Raw genomic sequence first — 13,738 nt, 5'->3', positions numbered from 1 at the left:
GAGACAATGACATGAAGTAGCACAAGTATTTCTCACTTAGCTATCAACAACACATTGGCAGAACTGGGTTGAATTCCCCCATTCAAGCACTTACCAGCAATGTTCTCTTGAGCAAGTCATTTAACCTCTCCAAGTCTGTTTCCTCATCTGCAAAATGGGAATAATAATATCTACTTTGCAGAATTGCTATATTAGAGATAATTTAAGTAAAATAGTACTATGCCTGACACATAGTAAGACTGCAATAAAGAATAGCTATGATACCATTACCCTGAAGCACTGAAGTAATGCTTTTATCAATACTCCATTATTGTACATTAGAATCACCTGTGATCGTTCATCGCCTACTAAAGATACCCACATCCCACCCTCAGAAAGGTAACCAGCAATACTGAGAAAAACTGACTGCATTTTTATATTATACTGCATTTAGCTGTATTTTCACTTTTTTGTAACACTCTAATATCTGAAGACACAAGAAAGTAATTCATGAAACCCAAGTAAATAAATAATATGTCATAAAAACAAAAACTACTTTAAAATAATGGCATTATGACAGTTTATTTTGAAGGTCATTTTAAAAACAAAGTTAAACACAATCTGAGAAAAAATTGCACAGAATACACTCATTAAATAAGTATGTGATTAAATCAAAATAATGGAAATATGCTCTCTTCTGTAACTCCGGAAATAAGTTCTGTTGTCCTGAAGATTCTTATACTTCCAAAAAAGGGAAAAATCATGGCAGCAATTAAAGCTGCCTCTTAATCATGTGAATCTACAGTAGCAACCAAATTTTTCTGTTCTTCCCAATGAGTCAGTTTCGATCTTCAAATTGTGCCTTGTTTTTTAAAAGATAGGATGCTAGAAATTCAATGGGATTTGGTGGTCTGTAAGGAAAAAGAAATCAAAAGTTTAGAAATATATTTTCTAGATGTGTTAATTTAAACATATTGTTCCTCAAAGAAAACAAATCTTAAGTTTCACTTTACAAAGCCCATTTGTAGTAACTATAGTAAATGAGACAGGCAAGCAAACTAGCCAACAGTACAATTTTACAAGAATGAAAAATTTTTATGAATTAAAACTTATTATGAACTCAATCTGAAAACACAAGTTTTGAAAATGTACTAACAATAGAATTATGATTACCCCAAGAAGAATGATTTGCAGGCATCACATGGGAGACTTATGGAATGCTGGGAACACTCAGCTTTTTCATCTGAGTGCACATTAAATAGGAATGTTTAGTTTGTGAAAATTCAACAAGCTGTATACCTAATGATATGTGCAACATCCTTCAACAACAGAAAACAACACTTTAACCTTTTCTGCTGTCTACATATAGACAAAAAATTTCATATATTTATGATTAGCTTGTTATTTTTGCCAGAACTCTTTACTTAAAAATACCATATTACTTTTAACACTTTTCACATTTTTTCTCCTAGCACTTAAAGTAATATTTAGAATTTCTAACATCTTAGCTTTCTTTAAAAGAATATATATATATATATATAGGATAAAAAAAAAAAAAACACACATACTGGACATATACTCTTCCACTGGAGTACATGCCCAGTCCTTTTATGAATTTTGAGACAAGAACTTGCCAAATTGCCCAGGTTGGCCTTGAACTTGCAATCCTCCTGCCTCAACCTCCTGAGTAGCTAGAATTATAAGCATGTGCCAGCAGAATTGCTGCCCATATATTAAGTATAGGTAGCAGAGTCAAGATATGTCACTGTCATAAATAACTCTTATTTATAAATATACTAATAATCAAAAAAAAGCATTTATTGTTTATTTATTAGATGCTGGGAATTGAACCAGGTCCTCATGCATGCTAAGCAAGTGCTCCATCATTGGCCTTCACATAATTTTTATATAAATTAATAAACTATTCTTAGTCAAAAATCTATGAGGGGGCTGTGGATATAGCTCAGTAGGTTGAGTGCCTGCCTCAAAAGCACAAGGATCTGGGTTCAATCCCCATCACCACCAAAAAAAAAATTTATTAGACATGCTTCCATCAAGTTCTTTATCAAATTAGGTCAATTTCTACAATGATTATCGCTATCCTTTGAATGAAACATAATATGTATCTAATCAATGTTGAGTAATCTAATTTACAAATTTCCTTATTGAATTTGCTCACACAAGATTTTAGGTGAGAGTTCTTGGGTAAAAACAAGTAGAGAAGTGAGAAATAACTGTAATCATATTAATAAAGAAAAGGAAATTACAACAATTTAGCAAAAGTTTACAACATATTGTTTTGTTTTGTTTTGTTTTTTTGGCAGTGCTGGAGATTTGAACCCAGGGCTTTGTGCTTGCGAGGCAAGTACTATACCACCTGAGCTATATCCCCAGCCCTACAACTTTTTTTTTTTTTTTTTTTTTTTGTGGTGCTGGGGATTTGAACCCAGGGTCTTGTGTTTGCAAGGCAAACACTCTACCAACTGAGCTATATCCCCAGCCCACAACATATTGTTGAGGCTACACTGACACAAAAATTTTAAGAACCAACTTTTGGACAAATATATTCTGAGCACTCTAAAAAATCATGTACTTTGAACAAGTAAAACAACTTTTCAGAATTTATCATAATAAAGCAACTAAACAGAGGCAAAAGAGGCAGGAAAATAGATAAACTGCCTGGTAACCTATAATAAGAAAGGAAAACTGGGCCTAAATGTTCAATGGTGGGAAAAATGGATCAATCAATTGTGTAATTATCACAATTTAAATTATAATCATGAAACTCCCAAGCCTATAATCCCAGGGACTCCATTTGGGAGGCTAAGGAGGAGGAACACAACTTCAAGGCCTACGTGGGCAACTTAGTGAGACCCTGTTTCTAAATAATACTTTTTGTTCTTTTTTGTTTGTTTTGTTTTTAATTTATATATATATATACACACACACACACACACACACACACACACACATTTTTTCTTTTAGTTGTAGGTGTATATAATACCTTTATTTTATTTATCTGTGGTGCTGAGAATTGACCCCAAGGCCTAACACATGCTAGGCAAGCCCGCTACCACGAGGCCACAACCCTAGCCCAGATAAATGATTTTTTAAAAGGGGGCTGGGAATGCTGGGAATGTAGCTGGGGATGTTTTATTCAAAGAACAGTAATAACCCTTCTAGTTCTACGGTAGAGCACCCCAGGTTTAATGCCCAGTACCAAAAAATAAATAAATAAAAAATTGTAATCATGAAGACTATGAAGAGATATGGGGAAAAATTATGTCAAATAAAAGAACATGTGAAGTTATACATGCACATGATTACAAATCTTTATAAATATGCATATGATCTAAGACTGGTAGAAAAAAATGAAAACACCCTGATGGGGAGAATCACAGCCTCTGGTACAGGAGTCACCTGTGTTTCTCATTTGCTAGCAAAACAATAAAACTTCTTTTTCCTTTTCCTCAAAAAACATAGAAAGAAAATGCCTGCTTTATGAATTTATGGCTGACTTCTTTATGCATGTTCCTTTTTTAATTCTTTATGATTGACTTCTTTAAAAAATGTTTAATATCCATAAATTACAAAATTATCATAATAAAAAACCATCATACACGACTAATAAGATTTCAATTAGGGAAGCGTCTCTTGCTTTCTTTCCAACTGCAAATGCTATTATCTTACCTTTCCTTTGCAAGCACAGCAAGTCCCTGTAATAAGATAGGCACAACCGTCTGATCCAGGTAGGCACGAGTTGGCAAAGACTGTAGATCCACCTTCTGTTTTGATGACTTTTCTGCATTCACCTTCTCGTTTTCTACTATCCTCTATTGAATTCAAAAATCGGTGCATGAATATGCCAAGTAACAACATTATTTTCAATGCAAAACAAAAACAAATGGAAACATGACACAAATAGAAAAGGCAAAACAATGACTAGAAAGCTGGTACTAGACTGCAAACCTCCAGCCAAGAGATGCAGACACTTCTCTAAATTTCATCCAGTTTTATCTCTCTGAAGATAACTTCCTATCTCAGAATCTCCAGGTTCTACTTCCTCCCTTTTCCTTTTGCCTTTTTAGGTGCACTTTTTATGTTGTTCCATGAGAATTTCTTCTTACCCTAGTCCATAACACTGGACATGAAATAACACTGAATCACAGCAAGAAAGCCAGTCCTGTTTTAGTTCTTTCATCACAGATAATAACAAGGACAAAGTCTCAGTTTAGTGCTAATATGTCTTTAACACTTCTGTAGAACTTGCTAAATTCCCTTCTTAACAAAGAAAACAAAGTGCAGGCTTACAGGCTTACACTGTCAATGGACTCCAGTTAAAATTCATTACCATTGTTTTGTATGCATTGTTTTCGTTTTTATGACTACCCTTTACCACAAAGAGAGCACTCTTCCATTTGTTTCCTTAAAACACACATACACACATACACACACAGAAATTTTTAAAAGAGAATAGACTGAAGGAAAAAAATAAGTACTTAACACCCAAAAAATGAGGAAAATGATTTACATGGTAAAGATCATTAATGTGATATTTAAATAAATGAAATTTGAGAAACAATAATTCAGAGTTCTACTTAACGACTCATATTTGGGGGGTTTTCACATTGATTTTGCTGATATCTAGAACATTAAAAACTAACATTAAAAATTTTTACCTTCGTTTGGAAATCTAGTTTTTTTAATTTATTTTTTTACTGGGAATTGAATCCAGGGGCACTTTACCACTGAACTACATTAAAGGGTGTAGTTAAGATCTGTGCATATTTTTCCTAAAAAATTTTTAAAATTTACAAGTGGCTCTAAAAAGACAAAGCAGTATTCTTAAAAGTACTTCCAGTTAATCATACTCAAAGTGGATATAAAAGAGTCAAGAAAGAAAAAAATTTTTTACATCTAAATTTATTTTTTTTAAATGAAAAAAAATTTAATCATTTATCTACAATATATATATATATATATATATATATATATATATATATATATACACCATGGTTTCCAAAGGCATTTCTTTTCTTTTTTTGGTACTGGGGATTAACCAAGGGGTGCTTAACCACTGAGTCACATCCCCAGCCCTTTTTATCCTTGGAGAAAGGGCCTCTCCAAATTACTGAGGCTGGCTTTGAACCCATGAACCTCCTGCCTCAGTCTCCTGAGTTGCTGGGATTACAGGCATGCACCACCACACTCTATCCAGAGACATTTCTCATAACTCTCAATTTTGCCTGTGATTTTTCAATATAATTTGGACCTTAAAAATAATTTTCTATAAAGTCTACTTAATCTACAAAATACTTATTTATTGGTCATGGATGGGAAAGTATATTTATTGTTCACCAGTAAATTTCAACAAATAACCCTAGCACATTATCATCTCTGAAATTCTAATTAACTCTTATAAAATTCACCATTCCATTGCAGAAAACAATATAAAACTTGATATTTCAGAAAAACTATAATTATCATATTGAATAAGTTTTTATTTTGTTTTTGTTTTTGTTTTTTTGGGGGGGGGTTCTGGCAGTTCTGGGGATTAAACCCAGTTGTGCTTTACCACAAGCTACATCCCTAATCCTTTTTAGTTTTTATTTCAAGACAGAGTCTCTAAATTTGCCAAGGATGGCCTTAAAGTTGGGAATCCTCATGCCTCAATTTTCTGAACTACTGGGATTATAGGTGTGCCTTACCACACACAGCTAGTTGAATGAGTTTTCTTCCCCTAGATCAAAATCCACCATGTTCAAATGATCACAATAAAGAAAATGAGGCAAGCTTCAACATCTCAACCTGTAGAGGTTTTGTTTTTTTAGTGCTGGGAACTGAAAATAGAGGCACTTTACCACTGAGCTATATATATCCCCAGTTCTCTTTATTACATTGAGATCAGGACTCAGTTGCTAAGGCTGGCCTTGAACTTGGGTTCCTCCTGCCTCAGTCCCATGAGTCTCTGGGATTATAAGCCTGTGTCACCACTTATTTTCTATAAGCAATCCTAACTTCCTGTCACAGTATTTATGTACAATAAAAACTAATCAGGGGGCTGGGGAGTGTTACCCGGTGGTAGAGCACTTGTCTAGCATGCTAGAGCCGATGGGTTCAATCCCAGCACCAAAATAAAAACAGAAAAACTAGTCATAAAACTAGTCAACTGCACGAATATTACAATGCCTCCAATAAGAAACAGCAATGGCTAAGCAATTACTTTAAGTCCAATAATAAATTCCTTAACTAAATCCTCTCAATTATTTCATCCAAACATTTACTGAATAAGTACTACCACATGCTATGTTTAATTTTACCTAGGTTAAAATCTTTAATTAACCTGAATTAAAAATTTATACACACACAAATGAGCTGAGCCCTATGATTACTCTAGTTTTCTGCTTCCTGTGTGGAGAACTTGCAGAACGTAGCATGGAAGATGGCTCTTGAGCAGAGCCTTGTAGTCTCCTGAGCTGGGAAGACAACTGGACTTGGCAAGGTAAAGTACTAGAAAGGAGAAAGTTAAATGGAGAAAGAACTGCACAGAAAGACACTAAAGAGATTGCCTTTCTGTATTCACGTGAGTAAAACTTCACTTGAGGCCGGTGGAAGAACCACCTGGAAGGCTAAGGAGGAAACAATAGCGGAGCTCACACAAGGCTAGAAAAGTTTGTGCTCCCATGACCCAGAGTGGGAAAACCTCAAAATACAGGGAACATCTGATAGAAGAAATTAGGAAGAAAATTAGGCTTAACCTCAAGGCTAGTCTAGGCCCACTTAATGAGGATTAAAGGAAGCCTTAAAAGGATCAAATTGTTTTTAAGTAACTGTCCTCAAATAAAATTCAACAATGTTTGAAGAAATGCAAAATATCCAATACCATACAATACGCAGCATCCTGTAAGAGATTCCTAGTCAGGCAAAGATGTCATAATAAAGAGAAAAATCAACCTGTGGAGGACAGGCAGTGTTCTGCTCAGTTATTCCATGGCGCATAGAACAAGAGTTTTCAGGCGGGACTAAACCCGTGTTACTCCATTTTGTAAAAGCAGTAGTGTGCCATAAGCGACTCCATTTTGAGTTTAAGTGCTGAGGTAGAATGACTCTACACCTTGTTTATACAAGTAAATAACCACGTCTGCCTGGCACAACAATAAGACAAAAACTGTTAAGTTAATCATGGAACTAAAAGTGGTCACCTTTGGACTTACAAAATTAATGAGAAGCACATGGATGCATGGCCACCATAGCAACTCATACCAGAAAAAACAGGCCCAAGAGCTTATCAAACACACCAGACCACGGGATGAAGCAATCCTTTCACTCGCTCATAAAAGGAAAAGCACCCTGAGCCTGGACACCATGGCACCTTGATCCTGTCTCCTAGTCACTCTTAAGGAAAATCACAACAATGAATTTCTTTTTTTTTTTTTTTTTTGGGTGCTGGGGATCGAACCCAGGGCCTTGTGCTTACAAGGCAAGCACTCTACCAACTGAGCTATCTCCCCAGCCCCACAACAATGAATTTCTGAATCCCTGTCCTCGGGCTTCAGCAGAGCAAGGATTCTCCTGCCTGTGTCGACTGCACAGCCCTACTCTGAGCTGACACTCTGAAACCGTAGTTCAACCAGACCCTGGCCTAGAGTAAGCTCCTGCAGCTTGACAGCTCTGTGCCCTGAACAAATTCTTGGCTGATTTTAATCTCACCTACAGTGACAGCATTTGTATCTGCTCTCTGCCTTTGCTCTCAGTTCAGCCTTCTATATCCCTATGGCTGCCTTCTCTCTTTCTTAGCCTCTTCATAACATACATACATACATACACACACACACACACACACACACACATATTATATATATTTTTATATATTATACATATATAGAATTGTGCAAATTGTGATGTTTGACTTGAGTGTTACAGATATTAGAAATTAAGATTGGAATAAAAGATACTGATTGTCCAGTTTATGACAACCAGGTGACCCACAAGTAGTCAATGAACTACCACTGATGAAAGTGATGTTGCCTGTGAATTTATTGTTATTCAATAAATTCTAACATTGTGGAAAAACACAAATGTGTTTGGTTTGTTGATGGAATAGCTCACTCACAACACAACCCACAGAAAGAAACCTGGAAATGACAAAGATGACAGAATAAGCAAGGCCATTAGAGAGTTCATGACAGAGAAGAGCTTGAAAATGTTCAAGACAGACATACATAGTTGTAAATTAATCTAACGAAATATCTGAAGAAATAAAGGCTAAGAATGAAGTTCTTCCAAACATTGATCAAAACTCTAAACCCAAATATCCAAGAAACTCAATAAATCCTAGGCAGAAGACATATGAAAAAAAAAAAAACAAAAAAACCTGAGCTTGAAATAGAGCCCAGTGCGCTAGCAAAGCATGAGCTAGCATGGACCAAGCCCTAGGTTAAATCCCAGTACCACAATTTAAAAAAAAAAAAAAAAAAAAAAAGACCAATACACATCACAAATATCCTAATAAGCTCACTTAGAAATGTGACCAAAAAGTAAATAAATAGATTTTTAAAAGAAGAGAAAGGGTATTTAAAAAAAAAAAAGAAAGAAAAGAAACTGATAAAAGTCAGGCACCATGGTGCACACCTGTAAACCTAGCAGCTCCAGAAAGTGAGGAAGGAAAATCACACACTGAAAGCCAGCTCAGCAATTTAGCAAAGTCCTAAGCCACTTGGTGAGATCCTGTATCAAAATAAAAAAATTTTTAAAAAGGGGTTGGGTTTTGGTCAAGGGGTTAAGTATCGCTAGGTTCAAAATTTTTTTAAAAAAATTTTTTCTTAATTTTTAAAAACTGTGATAAGGGGCTGGGGTTGTGGCTCAGTGGTAGAGCACTTGCCTAGCACATGTGAGGCACTGGGTTCGATTCTCAGGGCAATATACAAATAAATAAATAAAGGTTAAAAAGAATGCTTTAAAAAAACTGTGATAAAAAGAAACTCTTATAAGCAGCACAAGAAAATGCATATTATATACTAAGAAGCAAAGACAAGAACAGCTGACTTCTCATCAGAAATAGTGTCCACCAGGAGACAGTGAAGCATATTTACAGTCAGCAAAAATATCTTCCAAAAACAAGGGCAAAACAATGACTTTCAGACATTCAGAAGCTCAAACAATTCCTTACCTGCAAACCTGCAGTACAAGAAATGTTGAAGCCCTTTGAGCAGAAAGAAAATAATACCAGGTGGAAATCTAGATCCATACCAAAGAATGAAGAGCCTCAGAAATGGACTTGTGAGTAAACATAAAATCCTGCTTTTTCGGAGGACACACGGGACATGCCTTGTGATTCTAGCTATTTGGCAGGCTGCGGCAGGAGAATTTCAAGTTTGAAGCCAATCTGGGCAACTAAGGAAGACCCTGTCTCAAACTAATAAATAAAGCCAGGCGTGGTGGCACAAGTCTTTAAACCCAGCAACTCAAGAGGCTGAGGCAAGAGGATCACAAGTTTGAGTTCAGTTTCAGCCACTTGTTGAGGCCCTAAGCAACTTGGCAAGATCTTGTCTCAAAATAAAAAAATTTAAAATTTTTTTTAAAAAAAGGACTAGGAACGTGGCTCAGTAGTTAAGTGCCCCAGGTTCAATCTCTGTTATTGAAATAAATGCATATATATATATATATATATAATAAAATAAAAGGCAGGGGATATAGCTCAGTGGTAGAAAGTCCTTGGGTTCAATCCCCAGTACTGCAAATAAATAAAATAAAAAAATCGTTTTTCCTGTTTATCATAAAAAGATAATTAACTTTTTAAAGAAAAAATTAAGATCATCAACACACCTCATAACAAATGAAGTAAACTATATGACAATAACACAGAGGCAAAGAAAGAAAAAAAAATCAAAGAATATTATTATAAGATTCATACACTGGGGCTGGGGTTGTGGCTCAGTGGTAGAGCACTTGCCTGGCACATGAGGCCCTGGGTTTGATCCATAGCATCACATAAAAATAAATAAATAAAGGTTTAAAAAAAATATTTATATACTGGGCCAAGAATGTAGCTCAACTGTACAGCATTTGCATAACATGCATAAGACCCTGATTTCACTCCCCAGCACCAGAAAAAAAAAGATTTGTGTACTTAAAAGACATACTACTTCAAATAAATTGTGAATTAAACTCACCTACTATAAAACCCTAAAACAACCATTTTTTAAAAAATCTAAACTTACAATAAGCCAATAAAGGAAATAAAATACAATCTTAAGAGGAGCAGCAGCAGCAGCAGTTGTAAAACAGTAGTTTCCAAACATTCGGATATCACAGGAAAAAAAATAAATTAGAAATCAAAATATATGCCCATCTGGCACAGTGGCACATGACTATAATCCTAGTGCCTCAGGCAGCTAAGATAGGAGGACCTCAAGTTCAAAGTCAATCTCAGCAACTTAGCAAGGCCCTAAGCAACTTAGTGAGACCCTGTCTCTAAATAAAACAAAAAAAAGGGCTGAGGATGTGCTCAGAACATACATATGTTCTCTGCTTTCCAGCTACCTTGAGCTGAGCAGCCTTCTTCCACCATGATGTTCTGCCTCACCCAGGACCCAAAGAAATGGAGTGGCTCAACAACCATGGACTAACCTCTAGAGCCAAAGAATTACTGCATGGGTTTTAAGTGAGCGATTATTTTGAATACATGAAATTTTTGGAGCAAAAGTACCAACCAGTGCTGTCAAAGACATGGTCGAACATTAGGGTGCAAATGGTGCAGGAGATGCACAGTTTAATTTTATGTTTTATTCAATTTTAAAGGAAACATGGGGACTTGATTATTATCTGTATCAACAATATATGCTTTGTGAATGCACATATTGTAAATTGAGAGGTTTTAATAATACTGTATTCAAGTTGGTATTAGCTCAAAAAATTTAAAAAAGAAATTTTTTTTAAAAGAAATTTTAAAATGTGATGAATGAAAAGTCAAACAGGGTTGTTACCCTCTTTTGGCCAAGTAAAAACTTACAAACAAAAACATAATTACTATTTTATTATCCCCATTCATTCGTAAAAGAAAAGGTACTTTACAGTAGAAAGACTAACCACTAAATCAAATATCCACTCAACTTTTTTTTTTTCTCTCGTTTTACCAAGGTCTGGTGCCATAACATTAGAGTATCATAGTTATGCCCTTTTTTATTTGGAGACAAGAGTTTCACTAAGTTGCTGAGGGTCTCCCTGAACAGCTGAGGCTGGCCTCGAATTTTCCTTCCTCTGCTTCAGCCTACTGAGTCGCTAGAATCACAGATGGGCGCCACCGCACCCAACATACCTCTATTTTCTTAACCAATCCCACCCAGCTCTGGTTCAGTGGTTCCAGTATTTATACAGTCATTAACGAAGTACCATCTATTTTTTAAAAGAGTATTAGCCCCACTGTTAAACTATCTGTAGTTTGATATTACTGAGTTCAAGACAGCAAAGTTTTCACTTGTGCAAAATAACCTAGTAAAAACGGATCCCAAGTTTTCTCCAGCTCTCAGGAAACGCAAAGATGCGACAGAGGAACTGGACGAGTTACCTCGACATTGTCCGTCAGACCGTACTCAGAGTGAGGATTTTCTGCAACCTAGAAAACAAAACACAGGTCAGAGACATCAGCCGCCGTTTCCCGCTGCCTCCCTGGCACCCCGCCACCCAGAATCCAGCGCCTACTGTACCTGCGTCTGTCCTTCCAGCATCTGCTCTGGCTCCATGGTGGACCCTGCAAACCACAGTCCCCGGGTACCAGCCTTGGAAAACAAGAAGAGCACGAGTTACCCGGGAGATTTCAACACGAAGACGCCAGGATGGAGTGCAGCCCAGTCCCCGACCCCGCCCCTCACCCCCACCTGGGCGCGGGAGCACCCGCCGCAGAACAGGAGCAGGATGGGACGGTCCACGACTGGGCGCCCGCATCAGGCCACGAAGATCCGCGGTAGTCCCAAGTGCCTGAAAAAGTGGGGAAAGGACGAAAGAGAGCCAATTACCCGCGCCCAAGCTGTTGGTTCCTAAGAGCTCTGCACCGCGCCACCAACTCCCAGCACGAACCGCTCCGGCCGTAAGTGACGAATGTCGCACGACTGCGCCTGCGCAAAGCTTCCCGGCGGGCTCGGGCCCGGAGGCACCTGGACCCTCGGGCTGGGAGGGTGTTAGTTGTCCGCGGAGGTGCCGGCTGAGGTCTGCCCTCGGGGACTGCGAGAGCGAAATGTTCGTTCGTCAGCCTGCGAACGCAGGGCAAGTGACTTGCCCAGTCCCCGGGGGGATCTTTGGTTCTGCCTGAAAGCGTCGGTCCTGGAGGAACTGAAACCAATTATTCTAGTTCGTCCTATAAAATCATAGGCCCACCCGGGCTGGCGCACGCCTGCTGTCACCGCGGCTCGGGAGGCTGAGGCTTAAGGATCGGGAGGTCGAGGCCAGCCTTTGCAACGTATCCAGATCCAGTCTGAAAATAAAAAAGACTGGGAATGTAGCTCAGTAGTAAAGCACCCCTGGGTTCAATTTGCAGTGGGGCGGGGGGGGTGCGGCTCATAAAACACGTGCGCAACGATCCAAGACGTACTGTCAGAGGTTTACTTTATAAAAGCCCAAGGCGGGGAAGAAGATATGTTTGGTCTTTTGGAAGCCAAGTTTCATTAAAGCCCACAAATTGTGAAGATGAGTTGTTAATGTTATCATACATTTCCATCAAGGTTAGCCCAACGAAACTGGCTTTCCAAGCCATGGTACTATTGATATCATTGTTTTTGTTTTTGTTTTTTTTAATTGCAAAGGCAAGCTAGGCTGGTGGTGCACCCCAGTAATTCCCCTTCTTGGGAGGCTGAGGAAGTAAGATCACAACTTCGAGGCCAACCTGGGCAACTTAACAAGACCCTGTCTCAAAGTTCTAAGAATTAAAAAAAAAAAAAAAAAAGGCTGAGGATGTAGCCTAGTGGTAGAATGTCCCTGGGTTCAGTCCCCATTGTCACATAAAACAATAAAAAATAATAATAATAATAATAATCAGCCTCCTACGCAGTTTATAAATGGCAAACGGGAATCTGGTAAATAGAATTGTTTTAAATCAATTCAATTTATTTTAAGGTAAATATAAAGTGACATATACTCATTAACTTCCTGCCTTTTGACTCAATCTCCTTTGAATTTGCACGTTTTAGTATGAAATTTTGAAAACTTTGAATATTTAGAGACTAAATTGCGGCATTTCAATGTGATGGAATATAAACCATTCAAAGTAAAAATGAGTTGGGTGTGATGGCGCTTCCCCGAAATCCTAGCAACTCAGAAAGCTGTGGCAGGAGGATTGCAAGTTGGAGGTCAGCCTGAGCAACTTAGCAGGAACCCCCCTCAAAGTAAAAAAGTAAAGGGCTGGGAATGTAGCTCAGTGGTAAACTCAGTCCCATTACAAAGGGGGTTTTGTAAAAATAATACCTACCTATAGGGAAGTACTTAAGTATTTTTAAAAGTAGACTTTAACTTCATTTTGCTATTCTAAATACTACACGGATAAAGATCTGAAGTAGATCTGTTTAGGAACTAGACTTGTGGGGAGATTTTTCTTAAGTTTTTCATTAAAAACTTGATAATTACTATTGTGACTGCTGATGGCTCTGTGAGGATTTTATAATTAAGATTGATGCACCCATTCACAATAGCATCGAAAAAAATAAAATACTTGGGAATCAATCTCACAAAAGAGGTGAAAGACCTCTACAATGAGAACTACAGAACACTA

General features: G+C 37.4%; 1 protein-coding gene across 2 annotated transcripts; it reads right to left on the bottom strand.

The window, feature by feature from the left end:
* Positions 1 to 542: 542 nt before the first annotated feature.
* Positions 543 to 12,082, bottom strand: Dpy30 (dpy-30 histone methyltransferase complex regulatory subunit). 2 transcript variants are annotated; one of them, XM_047522750.1, is made up of 5 exons: positions 11,994 to 12,082; positions 11,685 to 11,756; positions 11,546 to 11,593; positions 3,670 to 3,812; positions 543 to 890 (listed from the first exon to the last, which is right to left on the bottom strand). In XM_047522750.1, the coding sequence occupies exons 2-5, from the start codon at positions 11,718 to 11,720 to the stop codon at positions 818 to 820; spliced, it is 300 nt and encodes a 99-aa protein (XP_047378706.1). In that variant the 5' UTR covers positions 11,721 to 11,756; positions 11,994 to 12,082; the 3' UTR covers positions 543 to 817. The 2 variants fall into 2 exon arrangements, with proteins under 2 accessions (XP_047378706.1, XP_047378707.1); XM_047522751.1 differs by having other exon boundaries at positions 11,856 to 11,995.
* Between the last annotated feature and the right edge of the window lie 1,656 nt (positions 12,083 to 13,738).

This window comes from Sciurus carolinensis, chromosome 13 (assembly GCF_902686445.1).
Source record: "Sciurus carolinensis chromosome 13, mSciCar1.2, whole genome shotgun sequence".
Lineage (NCBI taxonomy): Eukaryota > Metazoa > Chordata > Mammalia > Rodentia > Sciuridae > Sciurus > Sciurus carolinensis.
Note: the sequence above shows the minus strand (reverse complement) of the source record. Positions and strands in the feature narration are given on the sequence as shown.